This window comes from Dipodomys merriami, unplaced genomic scaffold (genome assembly GCF_024711535.1).
Source record: "Dipodomys merriami isolate MVZ:Mamm:240054 unplaced genomic scaffold, mDipMer1.0.p SCAF_29, whole genome shotgun sequence".
Taxonomy (NCBI): Eukaryota; Metazoa; Chordata; class Mammalia; order Rodentia; family Heteromyidae; genus Dipodomys; species Dipodomys merriami.
This window is the reverse complement of record NW_027204381.1, coordinates 3,563,597-3,580,307: the sequence shown is the minus strand read 5'-3', so window position 1 is coordinate 3,580,307 and position 16,711 is coordinate 3,563,597. Positions and strand designations below refer to the sequence as shown.

General features: G+C 39.0%; 1 protein-coding gene across 3 annotated transcripts in view; it reads right to left on the bottom strand.

The window, feature by feature from the left end:
- LOC138838829 (platelet-derived growth factor D) overlaps positions 1 to 16,711 on the bottom strand; it is a 165,191-nt gene that overhangs the window by 14,599 nt on the left and 133,881 nt on the right. For all 3 annotated transcript variants that reach the window (XM_070038199.1, XM_070038198.1, XM_070038200.1), the window contains 2 exons: positions 10,348 to 10,410; positions 8,124 to 8,322 (listed from right to left, as the gene is read on the bottom strand). In XM_070038199.1, the coding sequence (XP_069894300.1) occupies positions 8,124 to 8,322; positions 10,348 to 10,410 (262 nt within the window). The remainder of the gene's footprint in view (positions 1 to 8,123; positions 8,323 to 10,347; positions 10,411 to 16,711) is intronic.

The window sequence follows — 16,711 nt, the reverse complement described above, 5'->3', positions numbered from 1 at the left end:
GTGGAAACTGAGAGATCAAGGGTTAGATAACTTAAAGTCACTTGTCATTCAGTAGACACTCAGAAAGTACATGCTGGAAACCACTGAATGACTGAATGAATAACTGGAGGAGGATTAGAACTGATGGCAGGTGACACCATCACATGACGAGAGTGCCAAGAATTCTTGGGACTCAGTCCCAAGGGACTGAGGGAAGTCAAGTATGAAAGAAAGGAAGAAAACCAGTCAGGGGCAAGGCTTTTACCTCTCTCCTTTAAGACTAGTGTTTGAGCACTGAGTTCCCTCCACGTGGGCTTGCAAAGAACAAAGCCAAGTGTAGGCCATGGTTCTCTCCTCCCGAAATGAATTCAGAATTTGCTTCTTTTTCTGTAAAAATGAGAAGTAGAGTGCTCTCCTGCCAAGAAATTGATCAAGCTTGAATGAGGTTAAGAGTATTTGAAACACAGGTCCAAATCCTGGCTCTCAGTAGGTATGCTCCAGATTATTGTTGCCCCAAGTAAGACAGATGAATAAGGAGAGCCTAGAAGAAGACGCTGAGATTCTACAATGGGTCATCATCAAGGAATGAGAGGTCAGAGCCTTCTTGATATAAGGCAAAGGGCCATGAGTGCTCAGTGTAATTTCATGGGACATAACATCATCCTTTGCAAGTAAAGACATCTCAGCACCTGCAGTTCCTGAATGGATGCATGCTCTTGGACCAGGGCACTGTCTCCTTAACCCCAATGGGGCAGAAGACACAGGAAGCACACACCCCATTCCAAGCTGTGGAAAACACATGTTCTCTCGCCTAGATACTAATAGCAATCTGTGTCTTTCCATGGCCAAATGGATTTTTCCTGTTGATTTATGTTTGTGTGAGAGGCCTAGACCTGGATGGGAGGAATCACTCTGAGGCTGAGAGGGGGTTTTGCACATCTCCAACCTCAACTAGGAGAGTAGAGGTGGCATCAACACTTGGAGAAGAACAACAAAAATAGCAACAACTGAATGTGTTCTTGTTTCTCCAAATGTTGCTTGTGGCCTCATGGAAATGTGTTTTCAGTAATACCTGCTCGCAGACAGAGTTAGAGGGGAAATCTAGAGAATTACAAACCATATAGGTCTTAAACAGTGGCTAACATCTTAAGAAAAAAACCCAAACCCAGGCTTAGTTGCGGGAACATCCAGTGAGCAAGATGGTGCCATAGAGTTTAAGGGTGAACAGGATCCTGGAGAAGTTTAGAACTTGGCAGTTACTTTGTAAACTGTTAATGAGTATACTGATTATGCAGATACTTAAATGCGACAGTATTTGGATACTGTGTATGAGGATCTCCAGATTGCTGATGGCTATTTCAGAACCTCACGGAGGAGGGCAAAGGAACTCCGGGAAGTATCCTAGCTTTGTGCAGATGTTTGTAGGCAACTCAAGAAATAATAGTAGCTATCACTCATTAAGGGTTGACCAGGTATTAGAAGTTCTACCATCTAATCCTAACACATCTCTGCAATATTGATATAATTACAGGCATTTTACAGAATGCATTAATAAAGATCAAGGGTATGTAAGTGAAATCTCCAAAGCTCCTGTTCTAGGATTTGAGCCCTAATTTTATCACATTTGCTTGACTACAAATAGTTTATGCTCTTTCCCCAATAGTTTCTTTCTTGCTTTCTTTTTTCCCTTTCTCTCTCTTTTCCTTCCTCCCTCCCTTCTTTCTTTCCTTCCTTCCTTCCTCCTTCCTTTCCTCTCCTTCTCCCTTCCTACCTCCCTTGCAGCAATACTGCTGAACTCAGGGCTTGAACTCAAGGCTTGCCACTCTACCACTTGAGCCACACCATCAATCTTTGTTTACATTTGCTATTTTCCAGTTATTCTTTATGCCTTGGCCAGCTTAGGCTGCAATCTTCTAACTGTGCTTCTCTATGTTGCTGGGGATGGATGGCAGGAATGTATACTGTAGCTGACCATTGTGCTTTCCACTGTAGCTGGTGTGATAGGTGTGTGGCATCCTTGTGCTCAGCCATTAAGATATAGTCTCATGAACTTTTATACCCAAACAACTGTCTCTGAATCACTGCCTCACAGCTAGCTCAGATTAGAGGCACCCAGTTACATTCTTCTTTCTTTGATTTTTTTTCCTTATCCAGTTTATGGCAACAATTTTAATACTGCTAAAACTTTGGTGCATACTGCATGGTTCAGGAAACCCAATGAAGCTGATTCTCTTCTAATAATAGAAATTAGAGAAGCAAATCCACGGTGATTTGATGTCCCCAATACTACTGTTTGTTTAATTTACTAAGAGGTAGCTGCAGAGGGCTGATAGCATAGACTGACCTAATTCAGTGCTGGTGTCAGTCAAGAGCTTTTGAAAAATTCTCACCAATGTATCAAATAAGCAGACAGAGAAAGTTTTCAAGCCCTCAGTTTCCAAATAATGTTCATGCCTTAATACATTCAGATATTATTTCCTGAACTCTAAATCATTTTCATAAAAGGAAAAGTACACAATGCAGTGGCATGACAAAGAAACAGTAATACATGACTAACTTTTAAAAGAAGGTATCCTGAACTAAGGGAAATAAAAATCACTTCATTTATTCTTCAGTTTCTTATGTCATGTATTTACCTATAAATAATTTGCAAGCCAGAGATAAATGGTTAAGCTCCTGAAGCAAAACTGGAAATAAAGAAGATTGGCATGAGAGCCTCAAAATTGGATGAATGACTGCCTTAGAGTTACACCATCTAACCATTTAGAGGCTACACATTATTATTAATTAATTTCAAACATTATTGTTGGTAATTAGTGTCAAAATATTTATTACATCCAGTTGTAGAATGTTGAATTTTTTTAAAAAGAGAAGTACTGTTATTTTGGGCATTATATAGCTTCAATGGACAATTCTTTGAAAATTTTGTGGGGTCTTGTTTGTTTTGTAGAACTGGGGTCTGAACTCAAGGCCTCACACTTGCTAGACAGGTTCCCTACCACATGAGCCTTTGTCAATCTTTTTGGCCTTAGTTGTTGTTGTTGTTATTATTATTATTATTTTGTCAATTGTGGGCCTGACTCTGGGCTTGGGCGCTGTCCCTCAGCTCTTCAGGTCAAGGCTAACGCTCTACCACTTGAGTCACAGCACCACTTCCAGCTTTTTCTGCTTATGTGGTTCTGGGGAGTCGAACCCAGGGCCTCATGCATGCAAGGCAAGCACTCTACCACGGAGCCACCTTCCCAGCCCCTTTTAGTTATTAAAGTACAGCCTCACATTTATGCCCTGGCTGGCCTGGCCTGGACTGCAGTCCTCCTGTTTACCCTTTCCGTGTGTCTGGAATGACAGGCATGCACTCACACACTCCAGCTTTTTATTGATTGAAATAATACCTCACAAACTTTCAGCCTAGACTCATCTCAAAACTGCAAGCCGCTCAGTCTCAGCCTCTGGACAAGCCAGGATCACATACATATTTTTATTAACAGTTTAAAGTGATTAGTGTGACTCAGTAATTTTACTCTTTTATTTTTCCTGCCAGTCCTAGGGCTTGAACTCAGGGCCTGGGCAATGTCCCAGAATCTCTTTGTGCTCAAAGCTAGTACTCTACCATTTGAACCACAGAACATCTTCTGGCTTTTTCTGGGTAGTTTACTGGAGATAAGAGTCTCACTTTTTCTGCCCCCCACCGGCTTCAAACTGTGATCCTCAGACCTCAGCCTCCTGAGTAGCAAAGATGACAGGCGTGAGCCACAGGCATCCAGTGATTTTGCTCATATTTAATCACAAACCTTAAACTGTGAAATCAGCCTTCCTCCCCATTAGTGTTGGATTTTTCTATGGCAAATGTGTTATCATCTATAGTCAAGTTCTCTTGGAAGAAGCAAAGTACTAAATTTCCGTTACATTGTTACTCTCCATAAATCTCTCAGCTAATGTTCAGTATGGTTGACTCAGGGGTGATTACTTCATGATAAATGTTGAGTTACGTGTTATGAACTGGATGAACTATATGTTCTCCCTCAAGTTCATACTATATACTTTCAAAGAGTTATAGTTTAAACTTAGTTAAATTACAGTGGTCATACCATGAGTTAGGTGGTAATTACGCAACTTCTAGCAAGAACATCCATATAATTTTACATAATTTTGTACAAATTTGTCGTATTCAATATTATACTCCTTAGAAAAATAAATAAAAATTGAACTTAAAGGATTTTTTTCCTTTTATTATGAATCTTTGATGTTGAAAGCATGAAGCTGAAATGAATATAGAAACTGAGTTTAGGAACTGTTGTTATCTACAGACTTTGATTGTACACACTCCCCTTCCCCCCTACTCTCCAGGAAACTGATAGCTGGATATACTTATTTGTCGTATTATCTTTAACTCAGACGCTTTTACAGACAAGTTTGAGCTTCTCTGCTACTTCTGAATTTTAAAAAAAGACCATCTCTGGTCCTTGAATAATCTGTCTTTCTCTCATCTCCTCAATTTCTACTGTCCCCTTGCTTCTCATTTTTAACTCTCCTCTTGAGGAGAACTAAAAACTCACACCACCTATTCTCCCTTGCACCAAGGAAAAAGCAGAAGCATATAAACGATTTCTGGCTTGCGATGTAAGCTCTTCAGCCAGTTTATCTGTGCTTTAGGGTTCATAAAATCATGCGCCTTATCTATTCATATTTAACTATATTCTTTTGATTCTTGATCCTTGGAAAAATACCCCCTTTTGATCTGTCTGGATAAACCAGAGGAAAGTATGTTCAATAGATTAACAAATGAAAATAATTTTTCTATACAGACTCATTCACCTATCAGCATGCAGATGATGTGTTAGAGATCATTTATTTAGAGATCTTTTAAAGTTTATGCTTCTCTGATGCCTAACAGTTTCCATTAGCCCTGATTTTCTGTTTTCAGTCTTTAGTTGCTGTTACCTTCTTCAAATATCGGGCTACAAGCCATATGTCCATGTTTTCAAGTTCCAAAAGAGAAAACAGCGGCTGAAATATCAAACCTGATTTATCTTGCCTTTGTGAAACATCCGAGTAGCTTACCCACAGTAGAGAGACAAACAATTAAACCAGTGCATTTATACAAGTACAGGACAATGGGGACTTGGCAGTGAGTAGAAATGGTACGAATCTGTTTCTGAGATTAAGAAATAGAACCTAAGCCAACAGAGGGGAGAGATGATGTTTACTTTGTTATAAACATCAAGTAGAATGTCACCTGGAATGCTCTTCAAAGGTTATTTCAGAAACCCTCTCTCTTTTGTTGGTTGTGAAGCTTGAATTCAGGAACGCTTTACTCAAGCTTTCCAGCTCAAGTCTAGCATCCTACCACGTTGAGCCACAGCTCCACTTCTAGTTTTCTGGTGATTATTTGGAGATAAGAGTCTCATGGACTTTCCTGCCTGGGTTGGCTTCAAACTGAGATCCTGAGACCTCAGCCTCCTGAGTAGCTAGGATTATAGGTATGAACCTTCAGTGCCCTGCCAAAGACATTCTTAATATAGCCATTTTCCTTGGTCATGCAGTGGGCTTCTGTAAACTTTAGAGATATACCAAGCTTGGGGGGTGGTTAGCTCAGTGGCATATGCAAGACCCTGGGTTTGATCCTGAGCACTGTAAGACAGGCGGACAGACTGACTGAAACTTTACAATTGCAGGATTAATACCTTCCATGCTACAAATATTAGCTGAACAGTCAAAATATATTTGAAACGGTGTCTAATGCTAGAGATACAGAATGAACAATCTAAGCCAGAGGCTACTTCAAAAAGTAAAAATGTAAATACCATTAATGTCTCAGCCCTACTTCCCAAAGATCCCGAATCAAAGTATCTAGGTGTCTGTAGATTTCCAATGTTCTCATGTCATTAAATATCTAGTTGGAATTAAGAGCCAACTTAGAACATCCTGGAGCACATATTCCCTAAGAGAAAGCACAGGGGTAGAATAACAGTACAGCTGGGCCTAGGGTGCTCCTAACTCTGCCTGAGGTATGGGTGTACCACAGAGACAGGACAAGGCATGAGGAGGCTCCAGCACAGCATCCGGGCTGGGCTATTTCAGAACTGCACACGGTCACAGATTGCTAACGATTCTTACACAGGTCATATGGCAGGTGCTCTTGGGAGTTCCATGAACAACACCCAGAGTGAGTACTGCTACACACACACACACACACACACACACACACACACACACACACACACAATGAGGAGACAAAGACTTAGGATCAACTGACTTTCAAAACACAAAACTTGAAGGTTAAGTTTTGAATAGGGGCTTCCTGTTTCTAACACAACATGGGGAAAATTGACTTCAGTAATTTTTAAGTTTTAGTATTTCCAGAAAAGAGATGCCAAGGAAAGCCACTGTCATGACTAATGCTAACTTGAGGGTTTAGAATTCGTTGCTTGTTTGTCCAGTATCAATTTTAGTATTTTCCTGGAGTTGACAAAATGTGAATATTTGACTTCCTTTCAAGTTGACCTGGTAGAGACCTAAATTCAGCAATGCCTTACAGGAAAGCAATTTCTTCTTTGAACCAAATCCAACTTGAGCCCTGAGGAGGTTAATTTTGAGCGCTGGTGACCTGGAGATGGCTGGTCTCAGTAACGTCAGGGCCTCCGTGACCCCTTTGTCCTCCCTTAGCTGTACATTCTAAGTGTACAAAATTTATGACCTAAGCCACAAGCAGACGGCCCAGGGAGAAGTCTATTAATTAGTCATTTGAGCTCAACATTTCCACTGGTTGTGCTAAAGCAGCCTACATTCAGCTATTTGTAAAGCACTCTTGATATTATGAAATGTGGGAAACAGGCATAACTTAGCTAACTGCCTTCCCACCTGTGGAGGAGAGCCAGCCTGGGAGGCTTGCTGGAGAAAGGTTAGTAACGAAGCTTAGCCAATGATTTGAGGTCTGCATTCAAATAGATACTCTCAGCCTAAGAATGTATCATCCTGATGCATTCCTCTGATATTTATTTATTTTTATTGTGAAAATACCGTACAGAGGGGTTACAATTACTTGACCAAGGCAATGAGTATAGTTCCTATCAAGCATGGTTGCCTACGCCTTTGTTTCCCCTTCCCATCCCTTCCCATCTACCCCTCCCTTCCCTGCCCCTTCTTCTCCCCACCCCCCCACCCCGCGCCAAAGTTGTTAAGTTCATTTTTCAACATAACTTCTTGTACATTTCATTATTGCAATGGGTCCACCTGTATCCCTATTTAAACAATTTGTTTTTTCCCTTCCCCTCCACAAATTACACCAACATCAAATACAGTGAAAGCAGGGGTTATACCGTGGGGGAGGGACATACAAAGCAATAAAGAAATCATCTTATAAATATGTTACAAACAATAGCAAGAAAAAAAACCATTTGAGTCAAGAGTTTCAGTCTTACTGTTTCCCCTCATGATGTTTTCTGTCTTGCATTTTCCTCTCAATGTATTTTCTCCCAAACTTTCAGTTAAACACACACTCTTGTACGCTCCAAACTGTGCCATGCCTAACTTTCCTCTCCACTGGGACATGTGCCTCCCAAGCCCAGGAACCACCCAGAAACCAAGTGCATAAAAGATTTGGATTAAAAGATAATGTAAAATGAACAACAAATGGGAAAATCTGAACCCTTGCCAGAGTCTTGTAACTTCTAACCAAGGTCAATACTGACAGTCATGGACTCAGCCGACTGTCATGTCTATCCGAGAGGCACAGCCCACACTGCACAAGCACAAGGGCTGTAGGCCAAGAACCTAGACTCTCATTTCTCCCACTGTTAACTAGCCAGGCAGCTTTGAACAAGTTAGTTATCCTCTGACTTTGGTTCCCTCTGTTATCGGGGCTAATAATGCTTTGTTTGCCAAGAAGATAAGGAGCCGGTCCAGGTGCTTTCATGACCTCTCCACACATACTGTGACAGATTGGACCAAATCTTCCTTTGTCATATGCAGATGACAAAGCCTGGGTTCCATATAGAGATGAATTTGAAAGTGCTGTGGAACATATTGTGGTAACAGATTGACAGTAATGATCTGATTTGAGTGAATCAAACATATCATACTGCCAATCTTTATTATTACTGTTGACACTACTTACACAGAACCACCGAGCCTCTGTTTCTTACCTTTTGACTTCCGGCCATAGTAGAGCCTGCCTCGATATTGAGGAAGGTCCACATATAAGTTCTCAAGATCTTCTTGCCACGACTCTGGGTTGAAGTACTTGAGCACATCTTCCACAGTATCAAACTGTGCGACTGTTTTGTCCAGAGCATCCGCAGTGAGATTGGGGTCCGTTACTGATGGGGAGTTATAGGATACCCCCTAAGAGTGACATACAGCTCAGTGTACTCAGAAAAAGCAAGTCAAACAACTATACGCAGACTTCTGATTACAAGACATCACCCGGGTAAATACAATGCAAAAGCAATCTGACATTGTCTGGCCATATTCCTAAATAGGAGCAATTAATTAATAAAAGATTAGACAACCTATTTTGGAAGTCAAAGCCATGCAGACCATCAAACTTTCAGTCCATCTAAACTGAAATCATTAAAAAAGATATAGGCTGAGTGGAAATATGAAAATGAACTCCTCTCATTTCCTGGCGTAAGGTCCCAGATCATTCATCTATCAACTAATAATGGTGAGAATTAAAATTCTGAACTTCTTCCAAGCATGTTTGGAGAATTCAATCCATTCTCGCACATAGCCTCTGTGTTCCCATTTATAGGTCACCTCGCATTGCAGATGTTGTTTGAACAGTGTTTAACTCTACTCTGGAGACATTTTGATAAAATTTGGCACTTTAACCAACTTATTTACTGTCAACAAGGATAATTAGCCATGAAGCTGGCTCTCTTGACTTAAGAGTGCATGATTCACATGGGAAGCATATTAAAAGAAAAAAAGCCTGCCTGTTGCTAGTGATCCCAGTTGCCATTAAAATAGTCTTAGAATATTCTTTCAGTGGGGAGCATGGCACCATTGAAATAGTGGAAAGGATTATATATTTTGCCATGGAAATAAACCCCAGTAAGGTTTCCAAGCACTTACCTCACTAACCCTTGCACAATCTAGAAGTAAATGAGCCATGATTCAAACATCTCTGTAAAAATTCATGACCCATTAAGAAGGAAATAGAGAGCACATAGTCTCAAATGATTTCTAAATGTCATTAAAGAAATTGCCAAACAAATAAGATCCCCCCCCAAGGGCAAATATCTCCTATCACTAAGAAAAGAATGGAAATTAATGAAAACTTACTTTTCCAAAACCTAACTGCAGAATCCTATTGAGAAATAAATAATATACATTTATAGAGCCTCAGATTGCAAAGCTCACGAGTGAGAATGTCACTCCTGGACTGTGCTTTCTCCATTTAACCAGCCAAAGTCCAGAGATAAGTAAGTGACTCCAAGATCACTTGTTCTTACAGGGATGTGCCCTCTTCAGCCCCAAAGCCCAAAAGCATTAATTTAATCTACCACTGGTATAACATAAGGGATAGTTTTCATATAGGCTCTGCAGGGGAGGGAAGTAAGAAAAGATGGAAGTAGGGGAACAGGATGGAGGCATGGTAGAATGATTAATGTGTCTACCCAGGTGCCTTTCCCTTCCCTCTCCTCCCTTCCCCTAGAAATCATACATCTAATTTTCAGCCAACCTTGTCAGAATAAGTAAACACCTCATCCTGACTTAACTTTTCTTTGATGCCATCTACATTACCAACATGAATCTATGTTATATTCTGCACAGTTGTAACCAGATAATTATTTATCTGGCCATGTGTTCTATGTCAGGTATTCCTGAAGAGTTTAGGAATTTAATTATAGTACAAGCCATGATAAATGCGTCATCCTCTACAGTCCTTGGTGATAATGACATAGCTGCAGCCATATTTGTTCTTTTTGTTCTTGATAGGCCAGCTCTGTGATCTGTCTCTCTCACTCACGCTATCTTCCTCTAAACTCCGAGGTTTTTCAAGTTGTGGAAGTCCTTTGAAAATGCACAAGTTAACAGCTTTTTGTGGGATATTCAGGAAGTGATTTTCAATTTGCTCACTTGAACGAGAACCAATGAATCAGTTCCCTACGTTGCAAAGTCCTTTTGTGGGAATGCTCTGCTGTGTAACTGACAAATACATAAACCTTCTGTCTAGCCCAAGTTCCTACCATGGGATACTGGTAATTCCTTAAAATTATTCTGAAACACAGGCTGTGTCATATAATCCCCCATAACCTGAAAGAAATGGACAGATTCATCATGTTTGAGATCTGGTCCTTCAGAGGCTGATCTTGGCTATTCTGTCAGTTTGATTCACTGGTAATGGTATCATAAATTACTTACGGAGATAGGGCTTGTGACTGATTCCCAGTTGTTCTCTGAGGCTGCTACCGGTTGGAAATCTTTCTAGAAGGAAAAGAAACATGGAAGTTAGTCAATCATCTGTTCAACTCATCATGCAGATTCTTCCAAATAAGTGATAGCAGAAATTGGGCTAGCATTCTTTTTGAACAGGTTACCAGTTGTCTTAAGCATCTCTCTTTAACAACCATGCTCACTTCATTCCAGACCTGGACCACTGCAGGCTAAGAGAGCTGTTTGAAATTTAACTTGGCCATCTACTGATGTGTGACCTCGGGCGACCTCCTTATCTGTTCAAAGTCATTGCCTTCCTCATCTGTCACATGCTGGGATGTTTAAATTACAGGGCTGTTTCAAGAACCGAATGCACTAATTATGTAATTATAACTGGCACTTAATACAGAACTTCGTACAGAGTAATAATAACAATTATCATTATTGATGTCCTTTTGGTTTCAAGTAGATTTTATATCATGTTCAATGCTGCCTTCTGTTACTCCACAATATGGGTAATCTTTTCAAAGATAAAACTAACTTCCGAAGGCTGTTCCTGATTCTATCAAACAATGTCAGGAAGACTGGCAGGAGGAAGAAAGTGCCTGTGGTGGTGAAAAAGTCTAGCCATTTGATGCATCCAGTGAAGAATAGAGCTGGCAAAGTCATCTCAGACTAGCTGAGAGCTGAAAGGATTTGAGATAGCCGTAGACCTCACAGAAAGAAATTTCTTCCTAAAGGCAAACCTGTCTCCATTATGTATGTGACTTTCATGATAATCACTCCAGTTAAAAAACTTAATGAGGAGGAGAGCTGATTCTACCTTTTTTAAAAAACAGGTCACAGATGGCTTCTTGTCCTTGCTAAAATAAATTACCTTGGTCAATTTTTCACAGCCTGGCCAGTGAGTTGTAGATATTTTGTGATGATACAGAGAAATAATGAGCACTCAAATCTGACAGCTTATTTACCCAAGTATACTCATGAAATATGAACTACGTATCAGCTCTAAATTTCATTACCATTTTGAGGAGCTAGAAGAGCATTCGTTAATTGCTCATGATGAGACTGGTTTATATATAAATGCCTGTTTTGAAGAAAATTTGAGCTGTTTTCCAAGAGAGCACAGAGTGGGGTTCATGGAATGAACCTGTATTTAAAACAAGCTATCCACCATGATTCTCACTCAACCTCAGGGAAATACCGTCTTCGTACTCTGCAAGAAAGAGTGTATGAAAAGGGCTATGATTCCCACACTGGAGGGTGCGAGTGAACAATACAGGCTGGCATTTGTGTATCTTCAAAAGGAGGATAAGCAGGTGAGACTGGGGTGGAGGCAAAGGAGCCAGTGCTTTTCCTTGTCTAAGTATCAGTGGGAGGAGGATACATGGCAGGTGTATTAGTGCATTTCCCATCACTGTGATAAAACACCTGAAGGTGAGTGAGAGGGAGAGATCTCATTATCATGACACCAGAAGCCACAGGGTTGGGACCCTAGAAGAACTACATTACCCTAGTGTCCTAATGATCCTACACTAGGCCCCGTCATTTGAAGGTTCTATTAATGCTGCCACATGGAGGATCAAACATCAAACATATGAGCCATTGTGTTTCACACAGTATACACACAAATCACTGTACCAGGTACCATAATGGCACAAGAAACTCCTAGGTCATACAATTTTCATTTCACTTGTTCATATACTATTTGTTAATTACTTTCAATTTCAGAGGCTACTTTCTAAGCTGAGATTGAATCACAAGGAAATAAGAAGCTACTTCTTCTTCAAGGAATTCAAAATGTAAACCAATTATTAAAAAGCAGACTCAATAAACCCATGCAGATGCCCAGATACCAGCCTTATCAGTATAATGGAAGTTGGTACACAACTGTACCTGGAGAAGGGATGGGGTTGGGAAATTTTTGTGATTTTTTAAAAAAAATCTTTTTATTTTATTTTATTGTAAAGATGCTTTAAAAATTTTGTTTTTGAGTAAAGTCTTGGAAGCACATGTTTAATCATGGGAAAAGTGGAGGAAAAGAAAGTTGTTTAGAAAATGTGAGAAGAAACAAGTTCCCAGAGATGATTGTGAATCCTGTTAAACATTCTCCTATGTGAGAATGGACCTCATGAGCAAGATTGGAACTGTGGTCCTCATATCACTGTAGCTGGCTTGGAGAATGTTTGCCTGGGGAAGTAAAGATGGAACCATGTTCAAGGTGGGAGTCAACCCAACCATAGACAAGGCATGGAGACAAGTCTTAATGAAAATACTGTGAGAACATCCTCTAAAGGACATTGTTACTGCAATACTCACTATAAACCACGACATGAGGCAAAAATATGTATTTTGAGTATTAAAAACTCATGTGTAAGTACCCAGACAAATGTCACACAAAGCAAATCTAGCTTCTTCACTGATTGACTACCACAATACTAGCCAGAAACTTTAATAGAAACAAATGATGAAGGGTGTCATTAAATCCCAAGTAAAAATATAACTTTATCTTCACTTAGTAGCATGAATATTAGACTTTTAAAAGAAGCTGTCTTTCTTTTATGTTACTTCACATCTCGCCATTCTTTATAAATGACATATTTAAAAGGATCTTATAGAAATAATATTCCTTATGACACCAAGGTTTTAGCTCTAAAAGAAACTCAACATAGGAAGGAAATGTAACAATTTAATTCTAAATATATCTTCAGTGTGATCACCTCTCACTCTTTCTACTGTAGCTTTCCAAGTCCAAAAATAGCAGCATTTTCTCCAGTCCCCTATTAGCTTTTACCCTAAAGTCCACATTCCTCACGGCAGCTAGAATCATCTTTTGTATCCTTAAATGAAATCATTTCTGTCTTCTCCTTAAAAGTCTCCAATACCTTTCCATTGTTCTGCGTCTCTCCTTGTAAGGGCTGACTACTACCTGCTTCTGTAGCTTCATCTTCTGGTATCAGGCTTTGATTCGACATTCTACATTTCCACCAATTCCATATGGCTGGACTGGCCGCCTTCTCTCAAATATTGTGCTCCGCTTTTGCTCACCTTAGGGTTAACCCCATGCTATTCCCTTCCTCAAATGTTCCAATGATTGGCTCCTCCTAATTTTTTCTTCAAATATCTAGAGAATTTCCCTTGAGCATTCCACTTAAAATAGCCACATAGTTGATCACTTTATCTACTTAACTGCTTAATTTTATAAAGTTATTCTCTGAAAGGATCTTTTGTTTCTTTGATTATTTCTTTTCCCATTGAGGAGGCAGAGACATTGTTCCCTTGTTTTCTTCTGTAACTCAAGTTCCTAGCTGGGCTTTTGGTACACACTCTAAATTCTCTACTTTCCAGTGTACATACAAGAATGGTCCGAGTCCATTCTGATCGATTGATGCCTATATCCTATTGTGTTATATAATTTAAATATCACCCTGGTTAGACTGCTTACTTTTTCAAGCTCCATGTTACTGAAAGACAATATTTCCTTTTTCATGGGTGCTTTTAACAAAGCAGTGTCCTTACCACTGCTTTAAGACAAACAATGAACAATGAATAATCATTTCAAATAAGTGAAAACATTCCAGCATATAAAGAACACATTTGCTGTTAAAGGAAACTCACATGCTCTGTAAGTCATGTCCAATTTTTTGAAGGAGAGAACTCTTGGCTAAGAATTTGGTGTGTGCCTAGTTATTGATTCCCTTATCTGATGCTCTAGCACTACAGAACCTTCCATCCTAAGATAAAGGAACTGATGCTTGCATCTAGGGGATCTTTAAAACTGTGGTATTGTGTATCTTACTGCACTTTATAGATGGCACCCTGGGAGTTGAGTGATTTTCCTAGACAGGTGAGCCATCTGAAGCTGAGAGGCACATGAATTGTCCAAAGTAATTATCACTGGGATCAGGACTAGAGCTCCTAGCTTCTGGGCATCTTGTAGTCCTATGGTTTTTTTTTTTTTCAATCCAGCAAATAATGTTATATAACATTATATAATTGTAGGCATCTTAACCCACATTGCCTTATTCTAATAAGAACTAATTTGAATCACTAAGTAATTTCTTAACTTACACGTTCACATTAAACTAGTTAACTATATTTTTGGCAATTAGAATCCCTATTTGGTATGTTAGAATGAAATCCACTCTCTCATTCTCTGTATTTTACTATTTGGAATAGTTTTGAACCTATACATATGAGTCTCAGGATGCATAGTTTGGTTTATATGAGAAAAGTCTGATGTACTAGAAAATTAGGGAGGTATCTAAAAATAAAATCTTGAAGTAGTACATGAAAATAAAGATAAATATATGAGTCTAGTGAAGAGCCTTCTTAAGCACAAATGCTATGTCAGAAAATAAAAAAGTCAAAACATCTTGCATATATAAACATGTTGTATAAATCTTAATGATACCAAAACCAAAATTTAAAAATACCCTGCAACAGATATAACAGGAAATAAGTAACATGACTAAAATAAAATGAGCTCCTATAGATCAAAAGGCAACAGAAGTGTTCTATATTATATAGTTTTACTAGGAAAATGTATCTATCAATCTGTCTGTCAAAATTGATGTTAACACTGAATGATAATTTTATTATCTTTTTGTTTCTATGTCCTAAAAGTGTCATAATGAATATATTTTAATATGAAAATGGTAAAATTTTAAAGCAGCAATTAAAAGTGTATGTTATCACATTTAGAGCCTTTTGTTATGATATTATGTATTAAATGGTGTCACCCATGTATTACCTATTGGAAAATAAAAGCCTCCTCATAAAAATGCTAGTCATCAATTATCCAAAGAGAGAATATAAAATATTCTAGAACAATGACCCTTGGCTCCATCTAATGCACCAATGTTTTTTAATGTCTTTAAAAACCACCATGAACTCAAGGTTAGACAGGTACCAGTTTGTCAGGCTCTATTTGACTACAATTTATTCCCACAGACTGAGAGATGATAAAATAAGTAGCATTTTAGTATATTGGTAATGAATGTTTTCAATAATCAACTCTGCTGGTAAAGATTCAGATGCAAATGAAAATGTTCATTTTCATAAGGGAAATCTCCAGACATCCCTTCCTTGCTGTTGGTTCCTTGGGCCTATCTGAGGGAACAGGTGGAACAGACAAAAAAAACCCACTGGAGCAAGTCAGCACATGTTTAACCATGAGTGCCTCAATGGATGTCCAAGGGGATCCCTTCCTTGTTCTTTGACAGCAGAGCCAGGGACTCCTGTCTTTGGAGACAGCTGCTGCAGGGGCAACATCCGGAACATTTGGGATGATTAGCTGTACCACCTGTTCATGGGTCTCACAGAGGGTGGCTGTTCATTTTTATCCTAGGTGATTATGCTGCATTTGAGTAGATGAGCCATAAACTATTCATTGCTAGAGGGATGTATTCTATCATCACTTAAAACATAGACATTACTTGAAAAACTGTTTAAACCTTCAACCAAAACAATCTAAGCTCATGCTTAGAGGTGTTTCTTTTGCAATTTGAAATATAAAGGTTGTTTGGATTCATAAGATAATATTTAACAAATACACTGTTAACACTATTCTTCAGTGATCTCTTGGTCTGTTCATGACCCATTCAAGGAAATTCAAGTAACTATGTGTGTGAGCCTGTGCCCTGGTCATTTCTTAGAGGAGATTCATTAGAACAAGGCTTAGTCTCTGAACTGTCCTACTGTCTATATGGGTAGAATAAAGCCAGTGTTTAGAAACACAAGATCAGACTCTGATTTAACCAAACTCTTATTTTGTTACTGCTACATCATCAATCAAGCTCTTCTATTAATAATATGAGAATGGTCTTGGCAGGAGGCCGAATAGTTTTGCCAAAATATTTAATGCAAAGATAACAAGAGTCCAAGTTAATCTGAGTAACCAAACTCAAAGTCATATTCAAATGTAAAGAATCTGCCAGTAAAATGTAATAAATTGTGATTCTTAGACTAGAAACTTAGGTATGAGTCATGTTATTGGGAAAATATCATTAAATAAGTATCTTTAATGATAATTTCTTTCATAAATAAGACATGCTTATAGATTTTCACTGGTTTGAGTTAATTCTTATCATATGTATAATTTTATCATGTATAATTACTAACAATAAAGTACAATATTTTAACCTACAACTTCTAGGATTCATCAACTAATCGATGCTAATGTTGATTTATTTATTTAGGGTCCAGTCATGGGGCCTGAACTCTGGGCCTGGGCGCTGTCCCTCAGCTCTTCAGCTCAAGGCTAGCACTCTGATACTTGAGACACAGCGCCACTTCTAGCTTTTTTCTTTGTGCTTATGTGGTGCTGAGGAATCGAACACAGGGCCTCATG